This window comes from Xiphophorus maculatus, chromosome 4 (genome assembly GCF_002775205.1).
Source record: "Xiphophorus maculatus strain JP 163 A chromosome 4, X_maculatus-5.0-male, whole genome shotgun sequence".
In the NCBI taxonomy this organism is placed as follows: Eukaryota; Metazoa; Chordata; class Actinopteri; order Cyprinodontiformes; family Poeciliidae; genus Xiphophorus; species Xiphophorus maculatus.
In genome coordinates, this window is record NC_036446.1 from 5,417,448 (window position 1) to 5,445,216 (window position 27,769).

General features: G+C 37.0%; 2 protein-coding genes across 2 annotated transcripts in view; one reads left to right on the top strand and one right to left on the bottom strand.

Annotated features, from left to right (window-relative positions):
* On the top strand, positions 1-9,844 carry traf6 (TNF receptor associated factor 6). The gene is made up of 8 exons (XM_005811069.2): positions 1-141; positions 2,556-2,907; positions 3,190-3,340; positions 3,813-3,971; positions 5,296-5,367; positions 5,618-5,695; positions 5,775-6,098; positions 7,391-9,844. Exons 2-8 carry the CDS (start codon positions 2,585-2,587, stop codon positions 7,994-7,996), a joined length of 1,713 nt encoding a protein of 570 aa, XP_005811126.1. The 5' UTR covers positions 1-141; positions 2,556-2,584; the 3' UTR covers positions 7,997-9,844.
* trpm5 (transient receptor potential cation channel subfamily M member 5) overlaps positions 8,947-27,769 on the bottom strand; it is a 23,025-nt gene continuing 4,202 nt past the window's right edge. The window contains exons 3-26 of the mRNA XM_014473321.2: positions 25,989-26,142; positions 25,717-25,897; positions 24,173-24,339; positions 23,873-24,050; positions 21,855-21,919; positions 21,323-21,508; positions 20,941-21,040; positions 20,698-20,816; positions 19,084-19,425; positions 18,305-18,448; positions 15,593-15,716; positions 15,224-15,369; positions 14,425-14,537; positions 14,233-14,334; positions 13,791-14,046; positions 13,026-13,144; positions 12,739-12,871; positions 12,467-12,641; positions 12,117-12,285; positions 11,044-11,222; positions 10,691-10,823; positions 10,440-10,512; positions 10,233-10,323; positions 8,947-10,131 (exon numbers count right to left, since the gene is read on the bottom strand). Coding sequence (XP_014328807.1) covers positions 9,986-10,131; positions 10,233-10,323; positions 10,440-10,512; positions 10,691-10,823; positions 11,044-11,222; positions 12,117-12,285; positions 12,467-12,641; positions 12,739-12,871; positions 13,026-13,144; positions 13,791-14,046; positions 14,233-14,334; positions 14,425-14,537; positions 15,224-15,369; positions 15,593-15,716; positions 18,305-18,448; positions 19,084-19,425; positions 20,698-20,816; positions 20,941-21,040; positions 21,323-21,508; positions 21,855-21,919; positions 23,873-24,050; positions 24,173-24,339; positions 25,717-25,897; positions 25,989-26,142 — 3,595 coding nt within the window. The 3' untranslated portion in view covers positions 8,947-9,985. The remainder of the gene's footprint in view (positions 10,132-10,232; positions 10,324-10,439; positions 10,513-10,690; positions 10,824-11,043; positions 11,223-12,116; positions 12,286-12,466; positions 12,642-12,738; positions 12,872-13,025; positions 13,145-13,790; positions 14,047-14,232; positions 14,335-14,424; positions 14,538-15,223; positions 15,370-15,592; positions 15,717-18,304; positions 18,449-19,083; positions 19,426-20,697; positions 20,817-20,940; positions 21,041-21,322; positions 21,509-21,854; positions 21,920-23,872; positions 24,051-24,172; positions 24,340-25,716; positions 25,898-25,988; positions 26,143-27,769) is intronic.

Consider the following 27,769-nt stretch of genomic DNA (forward strand, 5'->3'; position numbering starts at 1 on the left):
ACAGGAAATCCGAAACTAAATGTTCGGGGCTTTTCAAGGCAAAGGTGGCTAAATTTCGGAGATAAAACCCGGGCTTCCACCAATTCAAAGTTATTTCTACTGCACCAGGAGGCGCGTGGGTGTGTGCTCTCAACAGTTTAGGTCAGTATACGTGTAATTTCTCTTTCTTTTAGTGTCTTCTTAGTGCCGCTAGGTTCGAGGTTGCAGTTCCGCATCTGGAGGCATGACTGTCAGGTGAAACAATTGCTAACTTTTGTGAGCATAAGGTTATGGCTTGAGAAATGGGTTTGACGTTGAATAACTTTGCTAGCAGGCTAAGTCACAACAGCTAATAAACATTTCGTTCGAACTTAGTTGTAAGTTAGATGCAAATTATAACTTTAGCCATACGAAGTAGTTTCTAAAGCCTCCTTATTAAAAAAATCAATTAGAATTCATAGGTGAGTAGATTAAGGCACGATTCCTGTGTATATTAGTGGTAACCGATTGACAGCAAATAAATGTACATTGATTGGTCAACTATAGTGACGATAACATAGTTGTAAAATACAGTTTATTTACACTTGTTTATAACGCTCTATTTGTTTTAGCTTGATTTATTTCGAACATGACTGGAAAATAAAGTGTAAAAGAACACGAATACAACGCTGATATAGTGATATATTTGAGCCTCCATTATCTTAAAGCCTAACGAAGAGTATGTCTAATATGCATGTTGTGCATCAAATACAAATACCCAATACCTATAAAAATGTCAAACCCTCCTTGTTTAAACACTGTTTCAGTTAAATAGCTTCGAATCTTTTAAGTTAGTACATTTTTGGACATCTCTGCATTTCTCCACTGAGACTAATCCACCTTTCACTCTACCTACTTATAGAATCAAAATATTTTCATTGTTGTTATATGGCTAAAAATGTCAAGATTATATTTTCATCTCTGGTCATAGCTGCCACTGAAAACTTTTTCTATGCATTTACAAGCAGCAGGTTGTATCTTACTTTGTACATTATTTGTGTAGTTTTGTATTTGAGCAGATCAACAAATCTTTGCACATTTGATTTTTAAAATTGTATATTTTTCCCAAAAGCCAACATTGTTAACCATGCTCACTTCTCTCTTTTTTGTAATTTTTTTTGCAGTTTTATAGTTAACGGTTTAAGTGCTGTTTTATGGCGAGTGAGTGACTTCTACTCAACACTCCAGATCTGAGGAAAGTGTTTGGAGTGATTGGTGATTTCACAACAAGTGTATTCTCAAGACTCCACTGGACAAATGCATCCCATTCATAAACAATCCTTCCTAGAGTAATTTGCATTAAAATTCTACTTATCATGGCAATTGGTAAGAGGTTATCAAAATAACCTTGGACAATGGCTATAAGTCATTGACTTTGTAGCAATATCTCCTTCTTGGCCAACATGTGCTGACATCGGACAATTGTTAGCATAAATCATCTATTAACTTTGCAGCAATCCTTCATTCTGAGCAAGAATGAAATAAGCAGTTTAATTGGAAGCTAGTTCTGCATAATATAAATTCATAAGTACAATAAAATAAACAAAGATTTGTTTTCACATCAGTTAAAAGTAAACTAATTAAAGTATTTAAAGTTTTAGGTCGCCAAGCACAGAACCACGCATTTCTGTATTCTTTTTTTTTTTTTTTAATATTCTGCTTTGTTGAACCTTTTGGAGAGATTTTCATTGGCAAAAGGGATGAAATATACTGCTAAAAAAATAAAGGGAACACTTAAACAACACAATATAACTCCAAGTAAATCAAACTTCTGTGAAATCAAACTGTCCACTTAGGAAGCAACACTGATTGACAATCAATTTCACCTGCTGTTGTGCAAATGGAACTTTGTGCAGAACAAAGTATTCAATGAGTATATTTCTTTCATTCAGATCTAGGATGTGTTATTTGAGTGTTCCCTTTATTTTTTTGAGCAGTATATGTTTTTATTTTTTTCTAAAATCACCACAGTGTTTAATATAAAGTCATATGCCTTTGCACATAATAATAACACAGCTGTGTAGAAAACAGGCAAACTGCTTGTTAAGAAAGATCACTTAAATCAAAAGTAGGGATATATAAATGTTGGCTTTCCTTAATTTGGCTTAGTGAATTAATGGAGGAAATTAAAGTGTTGCTATGTTGATATGAGGAAGTTAAAATGGGTGTTTAAAAAGGACATGAGGTAAATAGATGTTTTTAACCTGTTAATATATAGATTGATATACTGTATTAATTATTTTTTTCTTTGTCTTGTCATCTGAGTTTGAATAATAGTGTGCCATCCATTTTACAGAAAGTAATAATTCTTTCAAAAGCTGTATCATTGAATCAAATGATCAACATCTTTGTATAATTGGGTTGAATTGGCTTTTGTGTTGTATTTGTTGTGAGCTGGCACCACATAACTTCACTGTTGAACTGAAAATCATTTCAACTGTCATAAAATAAAAAACTTTTGAAACATTTTTCTGTCAGTGTAAAGAGCAATTATTAGTTCAATTTAATAAAAAAAGGTATTGATTTTTGTCTTCTAGCTTCGATTTGGCACTCAAACACTGTACAGATGGCTTGCTGTGAAAGCAATAAGGGGAGTTTGGAGGAGGACAGCTATGACGGACCAGTTGGATCGCTATCTGAATGTGCCTTGTTAATGCAGGAAAAAGAAAGGGAATCCCTTTTAAGCCCATCGGAGAGTCCTGGCACTTTAATGAACAGCTCATCTAGTAGTCTTCAGAACACTGCCCCACTTCAGGGTTATGATGTGGAATTTGACCCACCCCTTGAGAGTAAGTATGAGTGCCCAATCTGCCTGATGGCCTTAAGAAATGCCATTCAAACACGGTGTGGTCACCGATTCTGCAAGAGCTGCATTGAGAAGTCTATTCGGTAAGTTATTCTCTTGTATTTTAGACTACATCAAATAACTGAAATAGGATTTAACCAAATTGTTAATGCAAAACAAAAGGTTTATTCTTGAAGGATTTTTGTTTATTTTTTATTAGCAGCACAGTCGTCTGTAAATTCCCTAGTCCTAAATAATACGCTTCACTTTTGTGAATATAATGAAACATTTCAATTGTTTTTCTGCCCAAATATAAAGCCCCATTTGGATGCAGATTATGTTAATGCCCTGCCTAATTAATTGCTACTTTTCCTCTTGCAAAACAGTGATGCAGGACAGCGGTGCCCTGTGGACAATGAAATGCTGTCAGAAGACCAACTGTTTCCTGATAATTTTGCCAAAAGAGAGATTCTATCGCTAACTGTTCGTTGTCCAAACTCTGGCTGCACTGACAAAATGGAGCTCCGACATTTAGAGGTTAGAAGTTTAATGGAAGAAAAACACATTTCTGATGCAGTTCATCCAACAGAATAAATATGACAATTCCATCGAGCTTTTTTTGTGAAAGGACATTGATTTGCAAGTTTAAAGAGATTTGGATGCTTGCATTCAGTTCCAAGATGAAAAACAATTTTTAGGTTGCAAAGACCTAATTTTACTAATCATTGCAGCAACCACATACTCTCTGTGATTGTTCTGTTCCCGCTAACAGTATTCAGTCTTTTTGCATTCTGCAGTCATTATTTTTTGCTAGTATTCCCTCTGCTTAAATTACATTAAAATATTTCTGATCCATGTGCTACATTGAATTTTATATCCTGTCTACTTTAAGTAACAGATTTATTTCTGTCCCATCTTATTTTTACCTTAAGTGACTTGGAGTAAATTGAATTGAGTAAAGCCAGTCATGTAATTAAGTTAACTCATTTACTTTGTTCTTTCCTTCCAGAATCATTTGGCTGTGTGTCAGTTTGCCACTGTGCCTTGTCCGCAGTGCCAGCAGCCTATAAGAAAGGGCTACCTAGAGGAGCACAAAACTGTTGAGTGCCAAAGAAGGCCCATGTCTTGCCCAGACTGTGTGGCATCCTTTGTTTTTGAGGATAAAGAGGTACTGCTGTCTCACTACCAGGCATGAGATTGTGTGAAATATAGATGATCCTTCCAGGATCATGTAGGGGTTTAGTTCTGATAAAATACAATTATTTTGATCACAAATTTACTATGAGGCAAAATGGATAGAACATTATGACAAAAAAAAAGTTAAAAAGAAAAAAATATATTTAAAAAAGGCAAATCATAAAAGGTTTTATAAGCAAACCTTGTCCTCAATTACATTTTTTAAAATTTTATTTATGAATCTACGCAAAGACATAGGATAAACACCACTTCAATCTAGTAGCAATTTTCAATTGCATGTTGTACACATCATTATAGCTTTTGCAATTCTTCCCTTTATAGAAGTAAATCAAGTTATTTAGGCTAACTTTCTGGGTAGCCACTGTAGCTACCCAGCTCAGCTGCTCTGCAGTCATTTTGCTCTTATTTTGTCAACTGGTGATTAAAAATAAAAATCAATCCAATAATTTTTTCCTATATCTGCTTATTTCTTGGAGAGTTGTTGAGTAGTTTGAAAATGTCTGGAGTAATAGGTAGGTTTCCACAACAAATCAGTCTGTTGTGGACAGTGAAATTTGCCCCTTTTTTAATGCAAAGGAAATGTGTAGGGAACTTCTCTAAGTCTGCTGCACAGCATTGTGAAGTAATATGTGGGACCTGGGTATCACTGTGCTATTCTATGTTCCATATAGCTCTGGCATGAAGGACTTTAAACTAGTACCTACCAATAAAATCAGTACTACATTTAATGGATCTGGCCTAACAGGAGGTACTTGGTACCACCATTGTTTAGGTATTTTTACAAGATGATGAGATTGCAACCAGTGGTGTAAACTTAGTTTGCATTATTTTGTGCTTGTGTAAGCAGATTTTCACTAGTGCAAACAAGCTTTGTACATTAATATATAATTTTAAAAAATCAAAATCTATAATCCTTAAAGGTTCACAATGGTTAAGGCAGTTGTGTTTTTATTTATTTATTTTTTTAATTAATGCAGTTTGTTCATAATTTGGTATTTCACTAAGTGCTGAGAGAGATGCTGTTCTAAAAACTGAATTGTTCATTTGAAAATGTATTATGATCATGCTTTAAATTGCTCAGAACATAAAAAATTGCTTAGAACATAAAAAAACTACAAAAATGTTCTGTGCTTACCAAGTGCTCTTAGTGAGCTCATTATGATTTCTGTAAAATAAATTTTTAACATTTGTCACTTTAGTATATCAGTAACTGCCTCATACCTATTTATTACTGTTTAACTGTACTGATGATGACAAGGGTTGGTCTTTTAATCTCATTCTGGTTTGTCGCTTAGCTACATGAGCAGCAGTGCCCATTTGCCAGCGTGAGGTGCCAGTACTGTGAGATGGATCTGATCAGAGACCAGGTGAGAGTCACAGTTGTGTCTGGTGCAGGAAATGAGCTGTAAGCTGTAAGGCTTACTGACAACTAACAGCTTCCCCTTTGCTCAAACTTTAGGGAACTGTTCCTCATGTAGTCAATACACACATGCAATTGAATTACAATATGTTGGCTCCGTTGTAAAATCTGAAATTCATGATGCATTGTTATACTTTTTATTTACACATTTAATGCTGTTTTTGTTAAATAAACATGATTCATGTTATGTTTTTCAGATGGAATCCCATTGTGATATAGATTGCCCAAAAGCCCCCATTGCCTGTAACTTTAGCATGTTTGGCTGTAAGGAGAGGGTATGTGATTTGTTTTGTTACACAATTAAACGAATATATTTCTAAGAGTGTCTGACCACAAACTGTTTTTACTTTACAGATGCAGCGACATGACCTGGCTCAGCACATGCAAGAGTTCACACAGATGCACATGCGTTACATGGCAGAGTCCTTGCGTGGCCTCAGCCTCAATGGCACGTCACCCAAACCTCTCAGAACTCTAGGGCCGTCCATTTTGGCCGAGGATATTGGCGCTGCAGCACCAGCGGCAGCCTGCGGCGGGCTCAGAGGAGCTGCGAGCTGCAGCATCAGCTCCGCCGCACCCCAGCCCACCGATGAGATGCAGAGGATCAGAGAGATGGATGGGCGATTGGTGAAGCAGGATCACCAGCTGCGTGAGCTCATCATACTGAAAGAGACACAAGTAAGAGCTTAGCAACTGCTCTTAGTGATCTCATTAGGATTTCTGTAAAATATCTCCACTGATTAAAATCACAGTATCAGTCCAATCATCAAACCACTGAAATGTTTTTTTTATGAGTTAGATGAACTTTATATCAATAATTCTGAATAAATGTGAGTGTGTCTTTTCAGTCAGATTAGCTACAATTAATGGCATGGTAATTTCAGTCCCTTATTGTAGAAATGCTGGTATATTTCTCTCTGTCTAGCCGTTGCATTACTTCTGCCTGCTTGTTATGTAGGCTTACGTTTGACTTTACTTTGTAAACTTTGCATGTAGGTCAGCAGAACATTATTGATTCCTTTTGGGAGCCAAAAATATGTTAATTATATCACTTTAACAGATATCATATTAGATCGCTGCTAATAAGTACGTTTCTTTCAGAAAGAAACTGCTTTACATGATCTCACTCGCAACATATTCATTTTATTTCACCTCTCACTCATTTCTGAGTTATATTTTTGTAATAAGAAAAATATTGGTGCCAAATCTTAGGCTCTGAATGCACAGATATAAGCATGGTATATTCTTATAAATGATATAGAAAAAATGTGTGGCCACACAACATATTGCAGCGCCACAAAAAATGATGTAGTAGGTGTGCTAGGACAATAGGCGGGGTTGGAATAGTGACAGATAACAAAAACATAGACTGTCACCACATTTATTTATGAGCGTGAGGTGCATGCAGGATAGAAAGAGAGAGATGGAGCTACAACATTATCATTTTTCTTTTCTGTTGTGTTTGTTATTTTGCTTTCCCAATTCTAGGTATATTATTCCATAAATGTGAAGAATTTTCAATGTTCAGTTATATAAAAACTTACAACATAAAAGTGAGGTTTTGAAATGTATCCACTCTGGGACCTGGTTTCAAAAATGATTGTTTCTGGTCTCCCAAGAGTCCGAATCTGTGTGGACTCAACCTAAAAGTCAAAAACCTTTTGCAAGTGCACCTCTCTGTTTGGGCGGGGCCTTAGATGTCATGTATGAAAAATTAGGATTTGGAATAGGATTGGTCAGTGATTTAAATGAAAGGCAACATTTTTGTAAATAAATGCTCAAGACGGAGTTGTCACCTGCTGCTATCTCCATTCAAAGAAAGACTTTCTTCTCATTTTAGCCAAGTTTTCACTTTTTTAAAAAGAAGAGATTACTTTATAACTTCTTAAAGTTAAGACTGATGGATTATGATACGCTCCTTAATTTACTTATTATGTTATTACTAACCTTATGCTCCATGTCATTGGCAGGCAGGGCAGCTTGCAGAGCTGCGTCGTAGGGTCTCAATGCTGGAGGAAACCGTGAAGGAGCTGGAGGCCCATCAATGCCTCGGCATCTTCATCTGGCGCCTCAGAGGTTTCTCTACCCTCCTGCGCAACCAAGAAGCAGGCATGACAGTGGTCGAGCACAGCCCTGGCTTCTACACAGGCCGTCCAGGCTACAAGTTGTGTCTGCGCTTACACCTGCAGACGCCCAACGCCCCACGCTGCTCCAACTTCATCTCCCTTTTCGTCCACACTATGCAAGGAACTTTTGACGGGCAGCTGACTTGGCCTCTTCAAGGAACGATCCGGCTTGCCATCTTAGACCAGGGACCCGAGTGTCAGCATCACATGGAGATCATGGAGACAAAGCCAGACCTGCAAGCCTTCCAGAAACCCGTGATTGCACGCAATCCCAAAGGATTTGGCTACGTCACTTTTTTGCATCTGCAACAGCTGAGTCAGAAAGCTTTTTTGAAAGATGACACTCTGCTGATCCGCTGCGAGGTGACGCCACGCTTTGATAGCACGTTTCATCGGGAGGGCCCAGCCGTGCAGCCAAGAGGACCTGAAGCATCGATTTCAAAAGAATAAGGTCAAGCTTCTTTATATGGGATTGGTGTCATTTCGACTGTATAGAGCACAAGTACCAGTGTTTCAGTATTGCCTGTTTATCATAAAACATACACAGCAGAAAAGAGAAAATCAAACCACACTTTCATTCATCAAAGTGAGTTTTCTGATATTTATTTGTTCTCCAATGTATGAATCTTTGTTGTTTTCATGAATGTCTTTTAAGGGAGTCTATGTCTTCCTCTGAAAATCTGATCTGATTTAATCTTGCCGTTTGTTAGATGCATGGGAGTGGGTTTGGTACGATTTGAAGCGATGTGCTTCTAAGTAACAGCATAAAATTAGTGGATTACCACTTTGATGCAGATTTGAAGTTTGTGGAAGATAATTCTAGTTATCTTTTATCAGCTTTAATATTTAATTTACATTTCAACTACTATTACTCTTAGTATGTATTAACCTTTGATTCTAATCAATACTTTACAAAACCTATTGTTATTTCCCCAGTTATCTCTAACAGATTTCTTTAGAAGTGAGAAGGCATGTTGGAACTGAGCTTTTTTTCCCCCAAGTTACAAGTAAAAGCATAAAAAATGCTTTCAGCTCTAAATCTGAGCATAGTCGACTTTTACTCAAAATGAGGAGTCTGCCTTCTAAATTCAACACATTTATATTTATGCTGTGGACTTGATAAATCTTAATATTATGTGCCTGTGTAAAGTTCATCTTAGTCTGTAATTTCAAAATGTACATGTTTTTCTTAGGTAAAGAACTGAATTAAAGAAATTAGTTGGATCAATAATTAGTTGTCATCTAAGTAAGTATGGAAGGTCTCAAAATACAAGTCTCTTCATATTTTCTTGTGAAGTCATCCATTGGTCCATATTGAATGCAGATATATCAAGTGCAGAATGCAGGAAAAATGAAAGATTGCAAAAGACTTCAAAGAAAAACAAAACGGTGAGCCTGTAGAAATGTGGAAATGATTTTATTGAGTCCACATTTTGTATTCCGACATTTGATATGAAATTATCGACAATAAATGCTGCAAAACATCAGGAAAAACAGCTGTATAATCTAAATTGCCACTTAGCAAATAAAAAGGCATGAAGAGATAGAAGGAAGTGAAGCAAATAAGGTGCTCCTATATAACGCATAAAAGATTCTACCACAAAAAAATTTTATTATTTAATTAAGCCAAATGGAGAGACCGACATCCCCTGGTTTACAGTTCACTGGATGTTTAGTGGAAAGTTTTTAAATCAGTGCATGTGGGATGATGTTTCAGCATTTCTGAGAAGAACAAAGTGATTATAACTCTAAGCTGTGCTTTAATAAAAACTTCACATCATACATTTTCCTTAAATCACTGCCAAAAGTATTTAAACCTGGTGTACTCTTTAAAATGTCCAATCATAATCAGAAATGAGAAAAAAAAAGATTTACAATCATTGAACATCATAGAAGATATTCCATGGCTTCCATTGTTTTTTTCTGCTGTTTTAGCTGCAGAAATTTAATTTTCAAATAATATTTGATAGTTTATACCTATTCCTGGATAATGTGATTAGTAAATATAAATTTAACATAAGTTTTTACTGCAAAGCAGTTTGCTGCTTGTTGAGAAGCAAAATGCTTATTTTACTTTTTGTTTTCTTCTTTGCAAACGATGTCATTTGATTTGACTATGTAAACAATGCTACTGTCTTAAAGTTTTAGAATATTATGGGATGGCTTCTTAAAATTGTTATTTGTTGCTTGTTAAAATGTTGCTTTCTGTAATCATTAGGAACCCACATTTTAGGATCCACAAGTAGCACCTGCGTTTTAGCAACCTGCTGAAATAAAACTGATATTCCATTTTGTTAATTTGGACTTTGTAATGTACTCATTCCTTTCATTAGTCATGCAGCTCCAAAACTAAGGATAATCCACACAAAAAACAGAAGTGCAAGGAGGATAAGAAGAAGGATTGGACTGGGCATTTGTTACAAGTTAGTGCTGTGACTATTATTCATCAATGTATGGAAATTTCTTGTTGGCTCCATATCCCGGGTGACCAGGTTTGGGTTCTTCCTCTTCTTGTCTGGCTTCTTGCTCAGAGTGACTTTGAGGTGTGTCCGCAGTGCGGTCTGTCTTGCTGCCTGTTAGAGATGCTGACATGGCATGTAGTATTAGTACAAAACGGGACATAAACGCTCACCATTGTCCTGCGTCGTTTTTGTTACGCGTCACAGGTCTCTGATTTTTGACTCACTTGGAGCTTTTGGAGCATCTTTGTCACATTTGAGTGTGCTCTGTGCAAAGCACTCCGCCATCCAGGACAGCACTTCTCCACAATATCGAACCTACACAAAGATGGAGAAATAACTGGGGATTAACCAGTCTCTGCACTTCCATAAGTTAAAATACAGTTACAGCAGAAGCAGCCATGCAATGCATCAAGGTGATGCTGCCGATCTACCTGAGCTTCCACTGATACCAGTCTCCTCTCTTGGTCCTTAAAACCACCAACGATCTTTAGCAAACTCTGAACCCTGAATAAAAACATAAAGCTTAAATTAGTTGTAATAATATTACTTCGTGAATAAAATTAAAGCTTTGGACATAGTGTACATGGAGCTTGGAAATGGAAAAAAAAACAGGCTATCTTTTAATGATCTAACAGATTGGGAGTTCATGGATTTATGCTCCTTAAAACTGCAAAATAATTACTTCGAGGATGTAGTCTTGAGTTTCTCCTCACTGCTCTCCCAGTGCTGGCGCTCCACTTTTGCCAGGTAATTCTCTTTCTGCACCGTCTCCCATGTTATGAGCCTCTGGTCTAGTCCTGCTGGCAGCTCCCTCTCTGCCAACACACAGGGAAACAAGCACACAGACACATGCAGGCAAAGGGAATGAAACAAACAGAATTCCCTTGAAGGTAAAAGGTAAGATGCAAAGAAAACAACACTGTGTGCTTTGAAGTATTTCATTTTTTTTTATATAAATTAGCTCCCAAAAAAAAACAAGCAGTTGGGAATGGTTTAAAAGTCCCAAATGAAAAATGGACTGTAGAACCTACATACCAAGATGTTCTTGCTTGGACTCGGGCCGTTTAACCATGCAGAGGATGAGCTGAGAGATGTGGCTGATGATGATGAAGGGTGGGGCCAGCGCAGGCCGGCTGTGGTATTCCACGATCAGGTTATATCTCTGGAACTTCCAGAAGATGTCTGTATTACCCTGCACCACTTGGAAGGTGTAACTGCAAATTGTATTACAAAGTATTATCTTGGTGGGGTTTTTTAGATACAGTGCCTTGCAGAAGTATTCATATGCTTTGAAAATGTTCACATTTTGTCAATTTACAACCAAAAAAGTCAATGTAGTTTTCTGGTATTGTAATGGGGTATACCAACATAAAGTAGAAACTGATTAAGTGGAAATAAAAACATACATGTTTCAGAAAAGTGTGACATGCATTTGTATTTCAGTCTTAATGATAAAATAGAAACACCATTTGACTTAATTACAGCTGCAAATCTTATCTTTACAAACTTTGCCTCTTCCTTTCACTCCTCTTTCAATGGATATTCTAGAACCTTTTTTAATAACATTGAACTTAGGAATATTTCACTTTATGTGTAATAACTGCATATAACATGTTCTATGCTTTCTGAAATGAATGACAATAAACAATTTTTTTTCCACAGTATACAAATTTTTGGAGCTGTATTTGTAGAAACTGACACATTTGCTGATTTTATTTTATTTATTTTTTTTGCCAGACATCTCAGACTGAGTCAGATTGGACAGAGGGCAACTGTAAGCACAATTTTTAATTCTTTCTTCAATTCTCAGTTGCATTTAGACAAATTTAGAAATTTGACTGGGTCTAACCCATAAATATGTTTTAGTTTGTATGTTTAAAGCTCTTTTCACTTCCCAGCTATGAACTACTTGCATAGATTTGTCACATGAAACACAAATAAAAAAACAGGGAAGTTTGTAATTCTTATATTTCAGAAGGTCAAAATGTTCCAGAGGTGCAAATATTTTTGCATGGCTCTCTAATTCACAATGAAAAAAAATTGGATTAATTAAATGTGAGTTGTTGACATCAGCAGCGTTCTGCATGTATTTTATGCACTTGACTGACCTGAACATTGCAATAAGGAGGTTGAGCAGAAGCACATTGGTGACAAGAAGGAAGATAACTAGCAGCAGAATGACCAGCCAGTTGGCGTACTTATTGGGGCACGGCGGTAGCAGACCCTTGAGAATCTCATCTGAGTCAACGGTGCAGTTAATATCTGGCATTCGGACAGCTGGGTCACATTTCAGGAGAAAAGAAATAAATAAATTAGAAAATCTTCAGGAATGGTCAGAATGTCGTCCTTGTTTGCAATATTATAGTTATGATTTAAGTTGTAATATTTTTTGTATTAGAAAAATATATGTTCAAACTCAATAAATGGCATCTTCCAACATGGTGTATTTGTTCTTTACCATCTATGTCATCCAGTGGAATTTGGCCAAATATGTGCAGATAAGGGCGGTATAAGGCTCTACGAAACACCCAGTCAATCCTTGGGTCATTAGGGTGGAGAAGAGCCTGTGTAGCTACGCCATAAGCAATTAACCACACACTCAGAAAAAAGAGGAAGAAGAAAACATCCTTCATCTGTAAGACATGAATATTTTACGTTAATGGCTAATTTAGTGGGAGAATGTCTAAATTAATCATTTTATTTCCTAGTAGAACCATTTGACTTGATCACCATTCTTTCCACAATGATGATCTTGGGGCCGAGTTGCTTATGTATGGCAAAGATGTGGATGAGACGTAGAGTAAAAACCATAAAATCTATGGCCAGGACTGTCCGTCCAGCTTCAAAGGTGTCTTTCGACATCCTGCAGAATCAAAGACAAACATTGGTTCAATACAGTATTTCACTCCCTAATCAACTCATTTAATTTGATGATGACCCTCCCATTTTTATAACTATTATAACAGAACATCCATACATTCTTTCATTTGCTCTTTTCATTTCCATTATTGTTGTACCTGCAGGAAACCCCAACAACAAAGAGTGAGATGGCCACCATGTCACACTTGTTCCAGTTGTCCTCTACGTAGAGCTTAAACTTCTTTAGGATGTTCATTTCTTCGTCAGTGAAGAAACTCTGTCATAGAACACAGTTATTACCTTAACGTCATGTTTTTGGAGGATTTTTTATCAATTTAATTTATTGCATCATGACATACAAAAATGTATGCATTGGTTATTCAACAAATATGCCCATTATATCTGCTAATTCTAGCATATGGGATACTGCTTAAGAGACTCGTTTATAAAATGTCAGAGTATCTCTAGATGTATGTATGCATGTTTGTATGTATTTTGGCATAGTTAGATAATGCAACAGTGGTGAAGTCGTGTCTTGTGTCGGTCTACTGCGCCCGGGGGAGCAATGCTCCAAGGGATCACTGCAAGAAGCGATCATGCTTATCTGACCTGTCTCCCAGGGAGAGAGAGAGTAATGCAGAGAGGTGAGAGGCTCATGAGTCCTCAAATTCCCTACAGAGAATGAGCTCACTCTAACAAAATCACATCATCGCCTACTCAGATGTGTCTGACTTGTCGGGACTGAATGCTTTAGCACATCTCATAAAAGTGCTGCTCCTTCACAAAAGGTGTGATGTTCTTGTTTAAGATAGCTGAATATTCCTGACAAATTGTCCCAAAAACAGGATGGGCTAGGTTGACACGGCTTTGAAAATATTAAGCGGAATACTTTGGGATCATGTGTGATTCTGTATATCTGTCACCTGTCGAATTTCTTCCAGCACCAAGGTGAACACCCAGAAGTAGAGCATTATCTCTGGAACTTTAGGACCATTGGGCGGTTCTTTGAAGTCCAGAAGAAGAACATAAGTGAAGAGGCAGAGGAAGGCGAAGTACATGATGACGTTGCCAAGGAACACAGTGACAGGAGCGCTCCAGAAGCGACGCCAGCGGCGGAGCAGGAAGCGCCACCAAACACTGGCACAGCTCTGAGATGTCTGACCTCCAGGTGCAGCATTCCTGAAAAAACAGCCGTGCCACAAATACATTGAAACAAACACACTGCATGCGTATAACACAAAGATATTTATTCAAGGTCAGATAACAACATATTAAAGCTTATTTTAATCAAGTGTCTGACTATGTTAGATTTTCTGGCAGTTAATTAAATGATTTACAGTGAAAACACTTTGAAGGCAAACTCACAAAGGATCATCGTCATCTGTTAGCAGTAAAGCCTTTTCTGTATCAAGGCTGTCCAGCTCCACAAATTCCTTTTTACCATCACGATTATCCAGTTCTTCATCACTGAAACACAAACCGGTCTGTCAGTGAACATAAGCAAATAAATACATGCCAACTGCATGGTTAAAGTTGTGTAATACAATTTTTGTTCACCTAAACATAATGAGGTTGGTCCAAATAAGGGGTGGAAAGAAGAAAGAGACCACAAGTTTGGAGATGGCGGTGTCTGTCGTCATCGCCCCCCACCAAAGCTTTGTGAGGAGAGCCTGTGGTGAGAGTTGTCATTAGGATTATTTCTAGCAGTGAAGGATTAACTTGAATGAAAAAATGTTTACCACAAGGGGGCACTATAAGTCTTTCTATTTAGACACCATACTGCTCTGGGACTACATTCTTAAGAGAACACATATTAAGAGTTATATAACCAAAAAAACAAACAAAAACACACCATATATGATTTACGTTTGGATTCACAGCTGCAGTTTGAATTCAGTCTCCTATGTGTCGAGGAACCTGCTAGTTAGTCATGACTATGTCCACCCTAACAAAATAGTGTTGTCTTGCATATTTTTTTAAATAATACACATGTACTGAATCATAATTAACTGCTTCCAAGTAAAAAAGACTACAATATTCCAACTGCGTCCTTTAAATAAAAGATGTTATTCGCTGTGCGCTAACTTTCCCTGCTGATACTGAATACCAATTAACTCTCACTGATGACTTTCTAATGACAAGGACATATCTTGGAGGGAAATTTGGGAAGAAAAAATGCACTGTATGAAGTATTTAATGGAATGCACTGCTCTGATTAATAACCATAATGAGAATGTCACTAAGTAACCTAGATATATATGTCAGGTTTCACAACATTGTTCTGCAGCAGAATGACAAGCTGAGTAAGAAAACTTGGGCTCCAATCTCAGGAGGCCAAATGTAATCTTCTTGTTACCTGAACTCCATCGTGGGCAAAGAAAGATTTGGCATCAGCCTCAGTTGCCAAGTTGAGAACAGTGGATTTACTCCAACAGTGTGTTCTTCTCACTAACAAAGCATAGGCCCTGTCTTCACTGTTGGAATAACACTCTCCAAAGACATCTGAAAAAACCCCGACAAGAACAGTCAGTAAGTGTCAACCAATTAAATCCTTTATGTTGGACAATTTCCGTCTTTCAGGTTTAGATTTTTGTTCTCTTCTAATGCCATTTGTTTGTGCTTCTCTCAAGACAATGCTGGTTTGAGGTAGGGGGTATGCTTACTTGACCTTTGGGTTCTATAACCACACTGTCAACTCTTATCATCGGACAGTTTAAGAACTCACCAAGGGCAAACTGCTCGTACTTGGCCTCCTTCATACTGCGTGCAGACTCAGCCTCAGATTCCAGGCGTGCCATCTCTTTCAGAATCTTACATCCTGCCAGGGCTGCTGCAACTGCCTCGGGGCCCTGAAGGATTAAAAGAAAGCTGGATCCAAGAAATGGGGCTGGAAGAAACATCTAGTGAATTTGGGAGTGATTTATTTTTGCATCTCAATCACTGTGCATGCTGCATCAGCTATGTTTCAGAGGCAAATAGTAGAATTGACCCTTTAGTCTTTATTTGCTGTTTTAAAAGCATAGTTCTGGATTTTTTAAAGTGAGCTTCGGATAAAATATTCCGAGAAATCTAACATCAGTAGATAACTCTCATAGTTTGTATACATCCAGATTAGATTATCCTGAAAGCAAAAGCCATTGGTCAAGGCCACAATAGAGTTTCAAAGAATAACCCTAATCTTATTAAGGCCATAGAAGATTATGCAAATACTTATCTATGAACCTTTAAACTGTCATCATGTTTGCATTGGAAGGTGGTGTACCACTTGTGATCTTCCTGTGTAGAACATGTTCTGATAATAGTACAAATAACAGATCTGCAGTTAGAGTAACTATTTAGCTGAAAAGTAAGGCAGATTAGAAATGTTTCACATCTTCCGTTTTAAGAGCTTATTTTACTGAAATGGATCACCAGAATTTCACTTCACAAAAAATGCTGTAATATTCCTTTATTTTTTATTTTTTGGCATTATTTTCTACCTATGTCCTGTTATCTAAGGGATGAGAAAATCACCCCCTCTGTTCGCCTAAGAGCTTTAACACAGTCTGTGTGTCTATTCACTATTAAGTCTGCATTTCATTCGGTTTTCCTTTCATTCCTCCCAGGATTCATTTTCACTTCATTCAGTGAACTGAAAGAACCAGAAGTAATTTATTACAGAGAACTTAATTTACCACAGGTTACATTTTCTGATTGAAAATACAGATGTGTTTTATCATTGTCTGGTGATTTTAATCACTTAGTGGAATAAATTGAAGCCGGTGACTTGCTGGACTTGAATATGTTAGAGGTTTGGTTGTTTTATTCGAAATCGTAAAATGTCAGTGAAAGAGAGACACAGACGTTAAACAATCCTTTATAACCATACTTTTCAAGTATTATGTTCATGTGTTTTCATACTGAGAGAGAGGAAATTGGCCCCAGGCACACTGAGATAATGATAAAAATGGCTGAAAATGTTTGCATACCTAGCACCAATACCAAATGACTTGTCTTTGTCACACTGTTTAATAATCGAGGGCCCATGTAGTGCAATTTCTTTCTTCTGGTGACCGGAGGAGATGTGCATAAGAGTCCCTAACCTGCATAGGGTGATCATTTCTCCCTTTATGTGGGTTCTGGCCTCAGGGGAAACATCTAAAGATTATTAGACATAGTCATCTTGTATGTAAAGAGCTACCAGCATTCATTTTGCTCAATAAAGCCTAATGTGTTTCAAGAAGCTTGGGTGATTTCACTTCCTTTACATACCTGAAGAATGTTGTGGTAAAACTAATTACTATCAGTATTAACCTCCATCTTTCAGGGAGATGACAACAAGGCATATTTCCCAAGATACCAAGCTATTTTCTTGTAAGTAAGGATTTACACTTTGATAGCTTTTTCTTAAACAGAAAGACTCTGGCTCATGGGAGCATACCAGTTAAACGACGCTCTTCATATACAACAAAAATCTCATAATACATCTACTTTTCTTACCTTTTTTTATAACACTGCCTGTCCATTCTTCATAAGATAGCATCCAGTTAATAACTTACAAGTACATCAGCACAAGAGCGGCAGTGCAGCCGTTAAATTAAGAGTATGCATAGACTCTCCATCCCTATTTCATTTCAATGTATTATGATTTCTATCCCTCATCCTCTGTTATACATACATACAGACAGACATGCATGCATACATACATATAAGCCATAAGATGAGTATATACGCTGCCATGCATTTAGATTAAGCTTTCAGTGAGAGAGAGAGACGTTTCAAACAATCAAGTTATGAATGGTGCTATCCAGGCGACAGCACGAGAGGGAAAATGTCTTGCAGTGGGGGTGTGCACACACTGCATGCAATTAACAGGCTTTCAGATAATATTTGAAATAAGAAGCCAGGAAGAAGCACATTAAGGTGACCACTTGTGAGATTACAATAATTGGTTGCCTCGCTACAGAGATGACTGGAGAAGAAATTAAAAACGGGAGCCTTGAAAAATTGTTTAAAACAAAAAGAGATCATCATTGATTTGTGTCATTTGAACTGTTCAAAGAGAATCAATCCCATGTCTGGATATATTTCTCATTAACTTTCGTTAGGACTAGATATGCTTTCCCTATCTCACCAAGGGCCGACTGCCTCAGCAAGCGGCATGACCTTCATTTCAATAATGTTCTTTAAGATAAGATTGCTTTTTAGCTCACCTAGTTACAGCACTCTTTTATCTAGAGTGACATTTGCATATGGCAGGACTGACCTACACCTGCTCTGTGTTTGGCATCATGCCTCTTGTCACCCTTCATTTGAAGTTACACTCTCTGTGTATAACTCACACAAGCCTGCAGTTCTGATAGAGTAGATTTTTCCAGTGCCAGGCATATTTAGGGTGCTGCTGATTGATATATGACAAGCTGGAACTGAAATAAACAAAGAAGCTGATAAGACTGACCATGGCCCAAAAGTAGTTAGCCATCTGCTGTCGGTTCTGAAGAACGGCCCAGAGAAAAAGATCTCGCCAAGGATGTTCACAGTGCTCCTCCAGCTCAGGCAGGTTCTTCTGGCTATGGAACAGTCGGCCCTTTGGTGGTTTCTCCTGGGGTGCATAGACAGTACACTGCATGTATTAAACATGTTTAGTAAATGGGGCAGCTGCAGACACTCAGCACAACATTCAGTGCCTAAATGAATTATAGAACTGATGGTGTTCATTACTGAAAAAAACAATTCATTCTTCTGTTTCATAAAAATCTAAGAAAACCTAAAAGACAATTGGAGTGCAAAGAAGAGTACAGAACATGGAAAATAGTAAGTACTAAAATCAAGTCATATTTGAGCAAACAAATATGACTTGATTTACATTGGTAAAATGCTGTTTTACCTTAACCACAGCATGTGGTTAAGGTAAAACAGCTCCTGTTGTCAATTAAAGATTCAATATCCTCTCTGAATTCAGTGTACTGAGAAATTTAGTATTTTATCTGATTCATTGTAAATTCTGATGTTTCAAATGATACAATCTGAGAAAGTCAGAAGACAAAATTAGCCACAAGTCATTTGCAAACTATGAAATGTGTCAAAAATTACCATTTAAATGACAAATAAATGGGTTGAGAATAACCACTTAGGTTTAGAATTTGTCTTGACTTCCAAGTAAGAAATTTGTCATCTGAAATCAGTAATTATTCACTCAAGTTCACAAATGAGTCACAGTCTATGTATGTCACTCACTGCTGGCATCTTTTGATAAAAGCCTTTGCAGGAGTCATGCAGAAAGTCCTTCAGGACTTTGGCGACTTCAAACAGGGTGAAGCGGGGTTTCCCTTGCTCAGAGGGATGGTGTCCTGGCGGACCAGGTGTCCTTGCAGCCCCAAGCAAGAGCTGCTTCTCTTCATATTTTTTCAGAAGCAGATTGTGAAGGAGGCTCTTCTCCGACACAGACCAGTAAAGCTCCTGTAGGCGACCGTAGGTGAGGAACTCCCCCAAGTTCACCCCGTTGTCCACAAAGAGGCGCACAAAGTCTGGTTTGTCGTTGATGAGGGCATCCATCATCACTTCCTCAAGGTCACAAGCCTGCAATAATTATAGGGTTTTGTATGGTTTTGTAGCAATCAGTCACAAAGCAATTTAATGAAATGTTTTATAATGATTAGCTCATTGACTTTTTTTTTTACAACAGTACACATTTGTGTTCTTAGCTGAATGCAATCTCATGAGAAACAGCGAGTTAGTAAGTCAATAAAAAGAAATGTTAGCATGTTGGATAGATTTATAGCCATCCTAGCAGGACAGCTCTATGGCTGGAATTATTTATTATCATAAAATGTGTGCTGTGTGAGCAAGGATGATCATAAGTCTACAGCTTCATTGTTGACAAAGTGATTCAATTATGATTTCAGCAAATGTTAAAAGTATAATTTGACAAACTAACAAAATAATGTGTAATATTAAATATCAGACATTTTTGCAAAGTCACAGGAGTCAGTTGTCAGCTCAGGGTAAATCAAGCATTTGTCTGGTTGAAAGTACAAGTTTGCGATGTGATCAGTTGTACTGTGCCTTAATGTTTGCACAACATTGCATAAAAATTAAAGTTGCAACGGACTAATAAACAGAATGGACTAAAAAACAGAAACATTTAATTGTGAATCAGAAGGTACAAATCAGATACCGATCTGTGTTGTTAGCCACGCATAGTGTAATATTTTTTACAGCCCGCACAGCAACACATATGGGGAGTGACTACACATAATCAACTGAAACCACCAGCTGTGGTGCAACAGATAACTTCTCTTTGCAAGTTCTTGTGTTTCTCCCACATCCCTGCTATCCTGGGAGGTGAGCCATGTTGCTCATGTATAAATATGGGCATTTAATGTTGCAGCAGTGACCAAGTGATAACATTACAATTTTATGCAAAAGCTCTGCTTGTACTGATCAACATTCTCTTACCTTCACATTATTAATGTTTGAGCAGCTTCATCTGACGGCAGCTCAGACTACTGTCTGAATATTTTGGCTAATAATTATTTTAACAATTTCAACATTAAGCCTTTTTCCTTAAATGGTAAATTGATTTCCACATTTACAAAAACAACAACAGAACAAGATCATAACACAGCAATACTAACATCCCCTTACACTGTGTGAACTGTATTCCCTTCATTGCAATGCATTTGCACTGTAGGAATGTTAAAAAGTGACACACATATTTACAAGACATGACAGAAAGTGATCCTAAACTTAGTACTATCACCTTTAAACCAATGTAAGTTGTTATCTGATCCACCAACATACATGGCAAGATGAAATACAGATTGACAGAGACATTCAGTATTTACCCACCTTCCACTCCACATCTCCATTAAAGATGTCACTCTTGGCAATGTCCACTCTGTTCCAGGCCACTGCCAGCTTTAGCTCATCCAGAAAGTCTTGTGCTTCTTGACTTTGACTCTTACAAGCTGATAAACACACGGACACAGAAAATGCCAACAGGTCCACAGGCAATGAAGAGTTCAACATTTCACAGACAGAAATGCAGAAATTGTGCAACTGAAAGGATTCCATCTGTAAGAAGAACTTTACCCTTGACAAGAGCTTTCAGAATGACAGTATCCAGCTCGGAGCTTTCCTGTTCAGGGTCGTGGACAGTCAGAAGATGACCGTGATCAAGTACTTTTTGGATCTGTCAGGCAAGTTGACAGCCAGTTAACAGTGTAAACATATTTTTAAACTCTATAAACTTTGAAAAAGAAACATTAAATTCATTAAATATTGAATATTTTGCTTGTCTATCATGCTACATTTAGGTAATTTTACACAAATTTCTTAAGATAAATATGAAATTCACACAGTAGCTTGTCTCACTCTGTTTCCCAGTGTGCCCCACTTTTATCCCAGTGTTCAATACTTGACAAGTGCATATCTTTGTAAGTGTCTGCCTCCCTGCTGTGTGCATGGCTCTCACCAGCTTGACCCAGTTACTGATGTCTGTGCTGTGGTGGGCATTGGGAAAGGTGTCCAACAGCAGCTCATGAACGCTGTCTGCGTCCCAGCAGCCTCTGTTCATCAGCGTGACTAGGATGTCAGCCACGCCTCCAGAGCCTGCCAGAATCAGCCACGGTGTGGAATTTCCAATGCCCTTACACATCCTCTGCAAGAAGAGGAACAATTTTATCAGCAGACAGCCATGTTGTTTAGATAGTGCTGTGGTCTTCCATCTCCTCAGTTATCGCCCTGTTTATGAAAAATAATTGTTGGACAAGCTTTTTCTTTTAGATGAAGAGATTAGTTGTGAGGTAACATGAAGTGTTTGTCATTTGTCCACCTACTGCTACTTTAGCTGATCAGAGCCTGATTCTACTAACATATGCTAAGAGTTATCTAAAGAATCAAAAAATGGAAATCAAAACAGCAAAATCCATTTGAAAGACCATTTGGGGTTATTTCTGTTTTACTGTGGAATAATTAAGACAGCATGAGGAAATAAAACAGTTTACCTTTAGAATTCTGGGCTCCCCATGGACCAGGAGACACAGAACAGGGATCTCAAAACTTCCTGTTCCTGCAATAAACATGTTTGTCTTTTACAACTCTGATGTTAGTTTACTGCATAATGGGTAAACATACATTGATTAATTAAACCAAAGAGGAATTAATATATAGTATTTCCAAAAATTGTTGTGTGGTGTAAAATATTCTTAAAGATTATCATTATTTTAAGGGCAAGGTCTGTTTATCATTGTGGAACAATTTCTTTTTAAGTTTAAACACACTAGTTATAAATGCATTAAATAAATTAGGAAGGTCAAAAATGCTTGTTGCCACATTTGCACAAATGGAAAACATAAAGCACTTTGCAACAGTATTCAGACCTTGAGACTAACATATTGTTTGATTTTAAAAGCATTTTGCAATGTTGCCACGGCAAGCTTCGGTGTATTTAATTGGGATGTTAGAGCAAAATAAAACAATTATTGTAAAGCGCAAGGAAAAATATTTAAGCTTTTTATTATATTTTCAAATTGCAATTCTGATGTGCATTTGCATTTAGTTCATTTTCCTCTGATACCACTAAATAAACTATTCTTTCTCTAATTGCCTTTAAAAGTTAACATCTTTCTTAGCAAAACCAACATGTGTAGTTTGATCACAGTACAAATGCAAGCTCTCTTTGGAGGCCTTGAAGGTTTCTCAGAAAGGCGTATTGAGCATACTACATCATGAACACCATTGAAGACTCCAGACAGAACAGAAGGTAAAGTTGTGAAGATGTTAAAAGTAGGGGTAGCTTATAAAATAATATTCCAAACTTTGAAGAAAATAGACCCTGCTACAACTGTCTACACCAGGTGGTAGCAGCATCATGTTGTGGTATGTTCTTTTTTTTCTTTACCATCAGAGCACTTTGGATGAAAACCTTATAGACACCACAAAAGACAAAAATATTGACTTAAGGGGACTTAAGTAATCCCCGTAAACATTGATATAATCAAAACCGATTTAATGGTGATCTTGAACAGCATGGATAGAGTGTGTATACAGTGCATATAGTTCCTGAAGAGTTAAGTAAGTACATGATGTGCTGCCATGCCTAATGTTTGAGGACAGCTGCAAAAATGTCTTGCACACAAGCTGAGCGATAATATCTGTATAATTTAAAACAGTGATAATGCATGCAGTGTTGGAAAAATCTAATTTATAAATGTTTGTCACAGTGAATTGCGTTCTATTATCAAAATATGTCATTTTAAAATGTTTTTCATTATATCTTCCTATATGTCTGAGAATTAAGAAAAATGGCTTAAATAATATTGCTACATGATAAAATATAAAGTTAAGTTATTAATTTTTAATTTTAAAAAAAAGTAAATACACAATGTTAAATGTATAGTCCCTATAAGCCAACTGGATTCCATCCTTAACCTAAATACTGTAAAAAAAAAATATTGTAGACATCATTAAATCCTAACTAGTACATAATTAAATAGATGTAAAAAAGTTTTTAGTCTGACTGATCACTGAATAATGGAAAGGAGAGAAGCAGTGTCCTCCAATGGCCCAGTCCTTCCACTGCTTGTATTTGTGGTTGTTTTTCCTTTAACTTTGCACAGTGATGGCTTTGAATAAGGAATAGCAAAGTTTAGCTACTTAAAAAAAATACTTCACATGACTGCTGCACTTCTCTACAATGCTGAAACACTTTGAGTTAAGCATGCTACAGCAAATAATCATAAAATGTGAATCATGGTTTCTTTTAAAACATTCCTCTATGACACAGCAACATGTTTTATATACAGAATTACAATGCAATAAAACTGAATGCATGTATAATAAAAAACAGTGAAGGTTGCAGTTACATGAACAAATTTTCACTTATATTTATGATCTTTCAAATATTTTACACAAGCAAAAATATTGCAATGCTAAATTTTAACGTATTAATCAAATAACAGTAGAATATATCATTTTAGCCATTGTCTGTACCAAAACCATATGCGAGCATGAAGGGTATTACCTCCATAACCAGTGCGCTGAAGGGAGATGTGTTTGAGAAGCTTCACTCTCATTTCACTGGTGGCTCCTGGTCTGTTGGGATCCTCTTCCACCAACACAAAGTGGGAATGGTGGCTGTCCAGGGAATACACTGCACCATGGGGCAAGTCCTGTGGTGTGTATGCTGCAGGCTCATCCACCTTGTGAAAATTATCATAACAATGCACAGAGACTCAGGAGAGCACAAATGCACAGTATTGAGGTTGTTCACAGACGACAGTGTGGCCTTTAGTGGCAATGTATTGTGTATCTGAGTGGAAACCTTGGCAGTGAGGAGAGCCTCTCGGTTGTGGATCATGTTCCAGGGTGCGATGCCAATGGCCACAACACGAACTTTAGAGGAGGTGCTGGCCAGGGAGTGATCTCTTACTGCCTGGCCCAAGTGCTTAGTGATGCCAAAGCGAAGGCCATTAGTTAAAATCCATGCCCCTGAAGAACAGAGAAGGAGTTGAACAACTGCTGCTGCTCAGATGTTCATATTTACTAATCAAAGGCATGAATGTCATGTATAGCTTTTCATAATGCGCTATTATTTTTCTATAGTGGGATGATGATACAGCTGATGAACAAGAACTTATGTGCAATTTATAGTGTTTAAGCAAGATCAAATTAAAACATAGAGACTCAAAAATGTACATACACCCACACCTGATGTAGTTTATCAGGCTGCAGATAAACTACATGGCTTTTTGGACTGTCTTTCTGACACCTACCAAGCTTTTACACATAGTCCCCATATTTTTGACATGAACCATTCCATCTGCTTTCTTTTTTTCATTTTCTATGTTAAGAAGTCCACTTGTGGGTTCATGACAAGGCTTTCAAATCTGAAAACACTTTTCAACATGGGGATGACAAAATCATACTGTGGGGCTTCCAGTGGTACTGTTGTGACTGAATCACATCCAGAGTCTTCAACTTCACACTCAGTGAAGCTAGAAATTTAACAGCTAGAAATTTAAAACATGGACACAATTGGGTGTCCTAACTTGGCAATTCTCCAAAATCCTTTCAGAATTGTTTTTGAATTGAGGAAGTAGCTAAATAATGTCTGGGAACTCCATGGTCTCCATCTTATTAAAAAATCAGGGGACTATTGTCAAAGGCAAAGTTTATGTCAGGAAAAAGCAAAGTTTTTGAGCAAAATCTAATTATTTTCATCAAAATAAAATGGGATCTTTTTGAAAAAGCCCTTTTGATGATTTGAAAAAGTGTTTGGTTTATCTTTAAGTTGCCAAGGAACATTTAATCAATTATTAGTGATGGTGTATGTAAGGATTGCACATGATTAAACTGATTAAATGCACATGATTAATTAAATTGTTTGAATCCAATTCTTGATGTCTTAAAAATTACCGTACATAAATAAGGACTCAAGTACATGAATAAAAGTCTAAAATTCATAAAACATCATGCTGATGATGTGTATATGAAAATTCTGACTTCTAGTAAATTGGACAATGCTGAGTTAAACAGAAACACTTTATGGAAATTTATAAAAGATATTAGACTGGACGGTTCTTTCTCAGATTGCACGAGAGCAATCACTGCATATTAGATTTTTGCCCATCTAGTCATGAATAATGTACTGGTTCTGCTAAAAGTGAATTATGCAACTTTACATTGTGCATAAAAACATAAATAAATGCAAATAAGAAAACCGATTAAGAATTGAAACATCGTAGACAAAAATATACTGCAATGGTATTGCTGATAACAATTCTGCCACATTGCAGCAGAAGGCTAGACACAAGTTATTCCCTTGCCGTGAAAAGTCAAGGCCAGCTTTGGCCCATTGATTATAACCTGTGCTCTGTGCAGCTTTCACAAGTCCTTTTCTAAGAGTGTCCCTGAGCCAGGGCTTCATCTGAGCCAGCTCATCTCCTCCCACCAACGCCACTACCAAGTGTGGAGGAGAGAGGCCCCAGTCCTCTGTCAGCATCTTGTAAATCAAAACTGGGTCTGTGTTGCTGCACACCCTCACAAACTGCATAAAAGGAAGAAAAATATGATGTTAGTATCACATGTTCAAATCAATTTCTGCAGCGTTTTATTATTTTATTGTAATTTAATCTCACCTTTCCTTTAGTCTTTGTAGGTCCAATAAAGTCAATGTCACCCACTCTCCCAGCTGCCCAGTGGGTTTTCTCCTTCATTTTGTTAGCCAGGCCTTTGGCTACTTTCTCAATAGTCTCATCCACTGTAGAACAACATGAGCAGCCAAGGAGGACACTGCAAAGACACAGATAATTGTTCTGTGTCATAAAGTCATCTTTAGCATACAACAGGAAACATTTAATTTTGAGTGACCCTGATGCACTTCTTGAAAACAATATACCAAGTTATAAACTCTCCTGTAATCTGTTGCACAGTATTTTCTAAAAATGTTATTGTGTTGCTTACTTTGGAGCAAAAGATTATCTAAGATGCTCATAGTATTTCATTGGCACTTCCAGGTAAATAAAGTCACACTACCTCCACAAGTTCACATAAATTCATTTCTTTACAGACATTTTTAAAATGTATTAGAATGTTAACCTGTAAACTGTGTTGTATGCATTTTGGTGGCAACATTTCCTCTCTTGCTAATTGCGTTTCTTAGAGACTGAAATATATCATATCATTGAACAAATGTGAATATGTGACAAAGACTCATTGAGTAAATATGAATGTATTATTGAATCAATTGTATTATTCAATCAATTGCAGAAGAGATTAAATGGGAAGTCAGTCACAAAGTCATTTCTAAGATTTTGGGAGAGTCATTATCAACAAACACATAAATTATGAAACAATGGTGAATCTTCCTGGGAGTGACTGGTCTCCCAAAATTATTCCAAGAGCGAGTTAGTGACTCATTCAGGAGGTCACAGCAGAACCTAACACACAACATCTAAATCATTGCACACCTTACATGTCAAAGTTAATAATATCTATATAATTCAACAACAACAGAGTGTCATGCTTTCCGTAGAAAAGACCTGAGCACTCAGGCAACCCGGATAGTATTTTAATGAAAACCTATAAGAGTAAATGCAGAGAAAAATAGGTAAAGGAATGCAACATGAAGGCAGACAGAAAAGATCCAACAAGGAATGTACGTAGTTAATTACAGTCACACTGCAGCTGGGATAGAAGGCAAATGCATATACTGAGGGAAGATGAATAATGAACACAGAAAGAGCCGAACAAGAACTCAAAGGATCTAGAACCAAAGGGAAAACCTTGACAAATAATCTAAGAGACATAAATGCAAAAACACCAGAAACAGAACACAAGAATAAACTCAGAAACTACATGCAAAGCAACAAACACATACAGCAATGTCAAACTAAATATGCAAAATCTGTTAAGCAACAATAAGGAGCACAAACAAATATACAAAGACAAATTAAACCCAAAACTGAAAAACTCCAAGAGAGTGACACAGATTGGATAAGAAAATGCATTCCTAGGAGAGTTCCCTGTCCCAATAATTGCTGAACAAAAAATAAACAAGATTTGCCTCAAGTTTGCCAATGAACACATTGTGATGATACCATAGATTTGAAAACATGATGTCAACTGAGGAGATAAAAGCAAACTAAAAGGTTTGTTTGGATTGCTTTTTTACCTTGACAAATTAAACAGCTGAGAATTGAATTTAGTATTTTCTCATGATATCTTTGTCTGATATAAAATTTTCTTTGCAGATCTGAAACATTTAACAGTAGTGGGGGAATACTTTTTTTCATAGCACTGTAGAATTTCACATTAAATAGTGGAACTTTATCAATATCAAACAAAAGAGGGACATAGATTGAACTTTTAAACAAATTATACCTTTAGGCCCCTCCCTTCTCAATCTCTTGTACTTTAA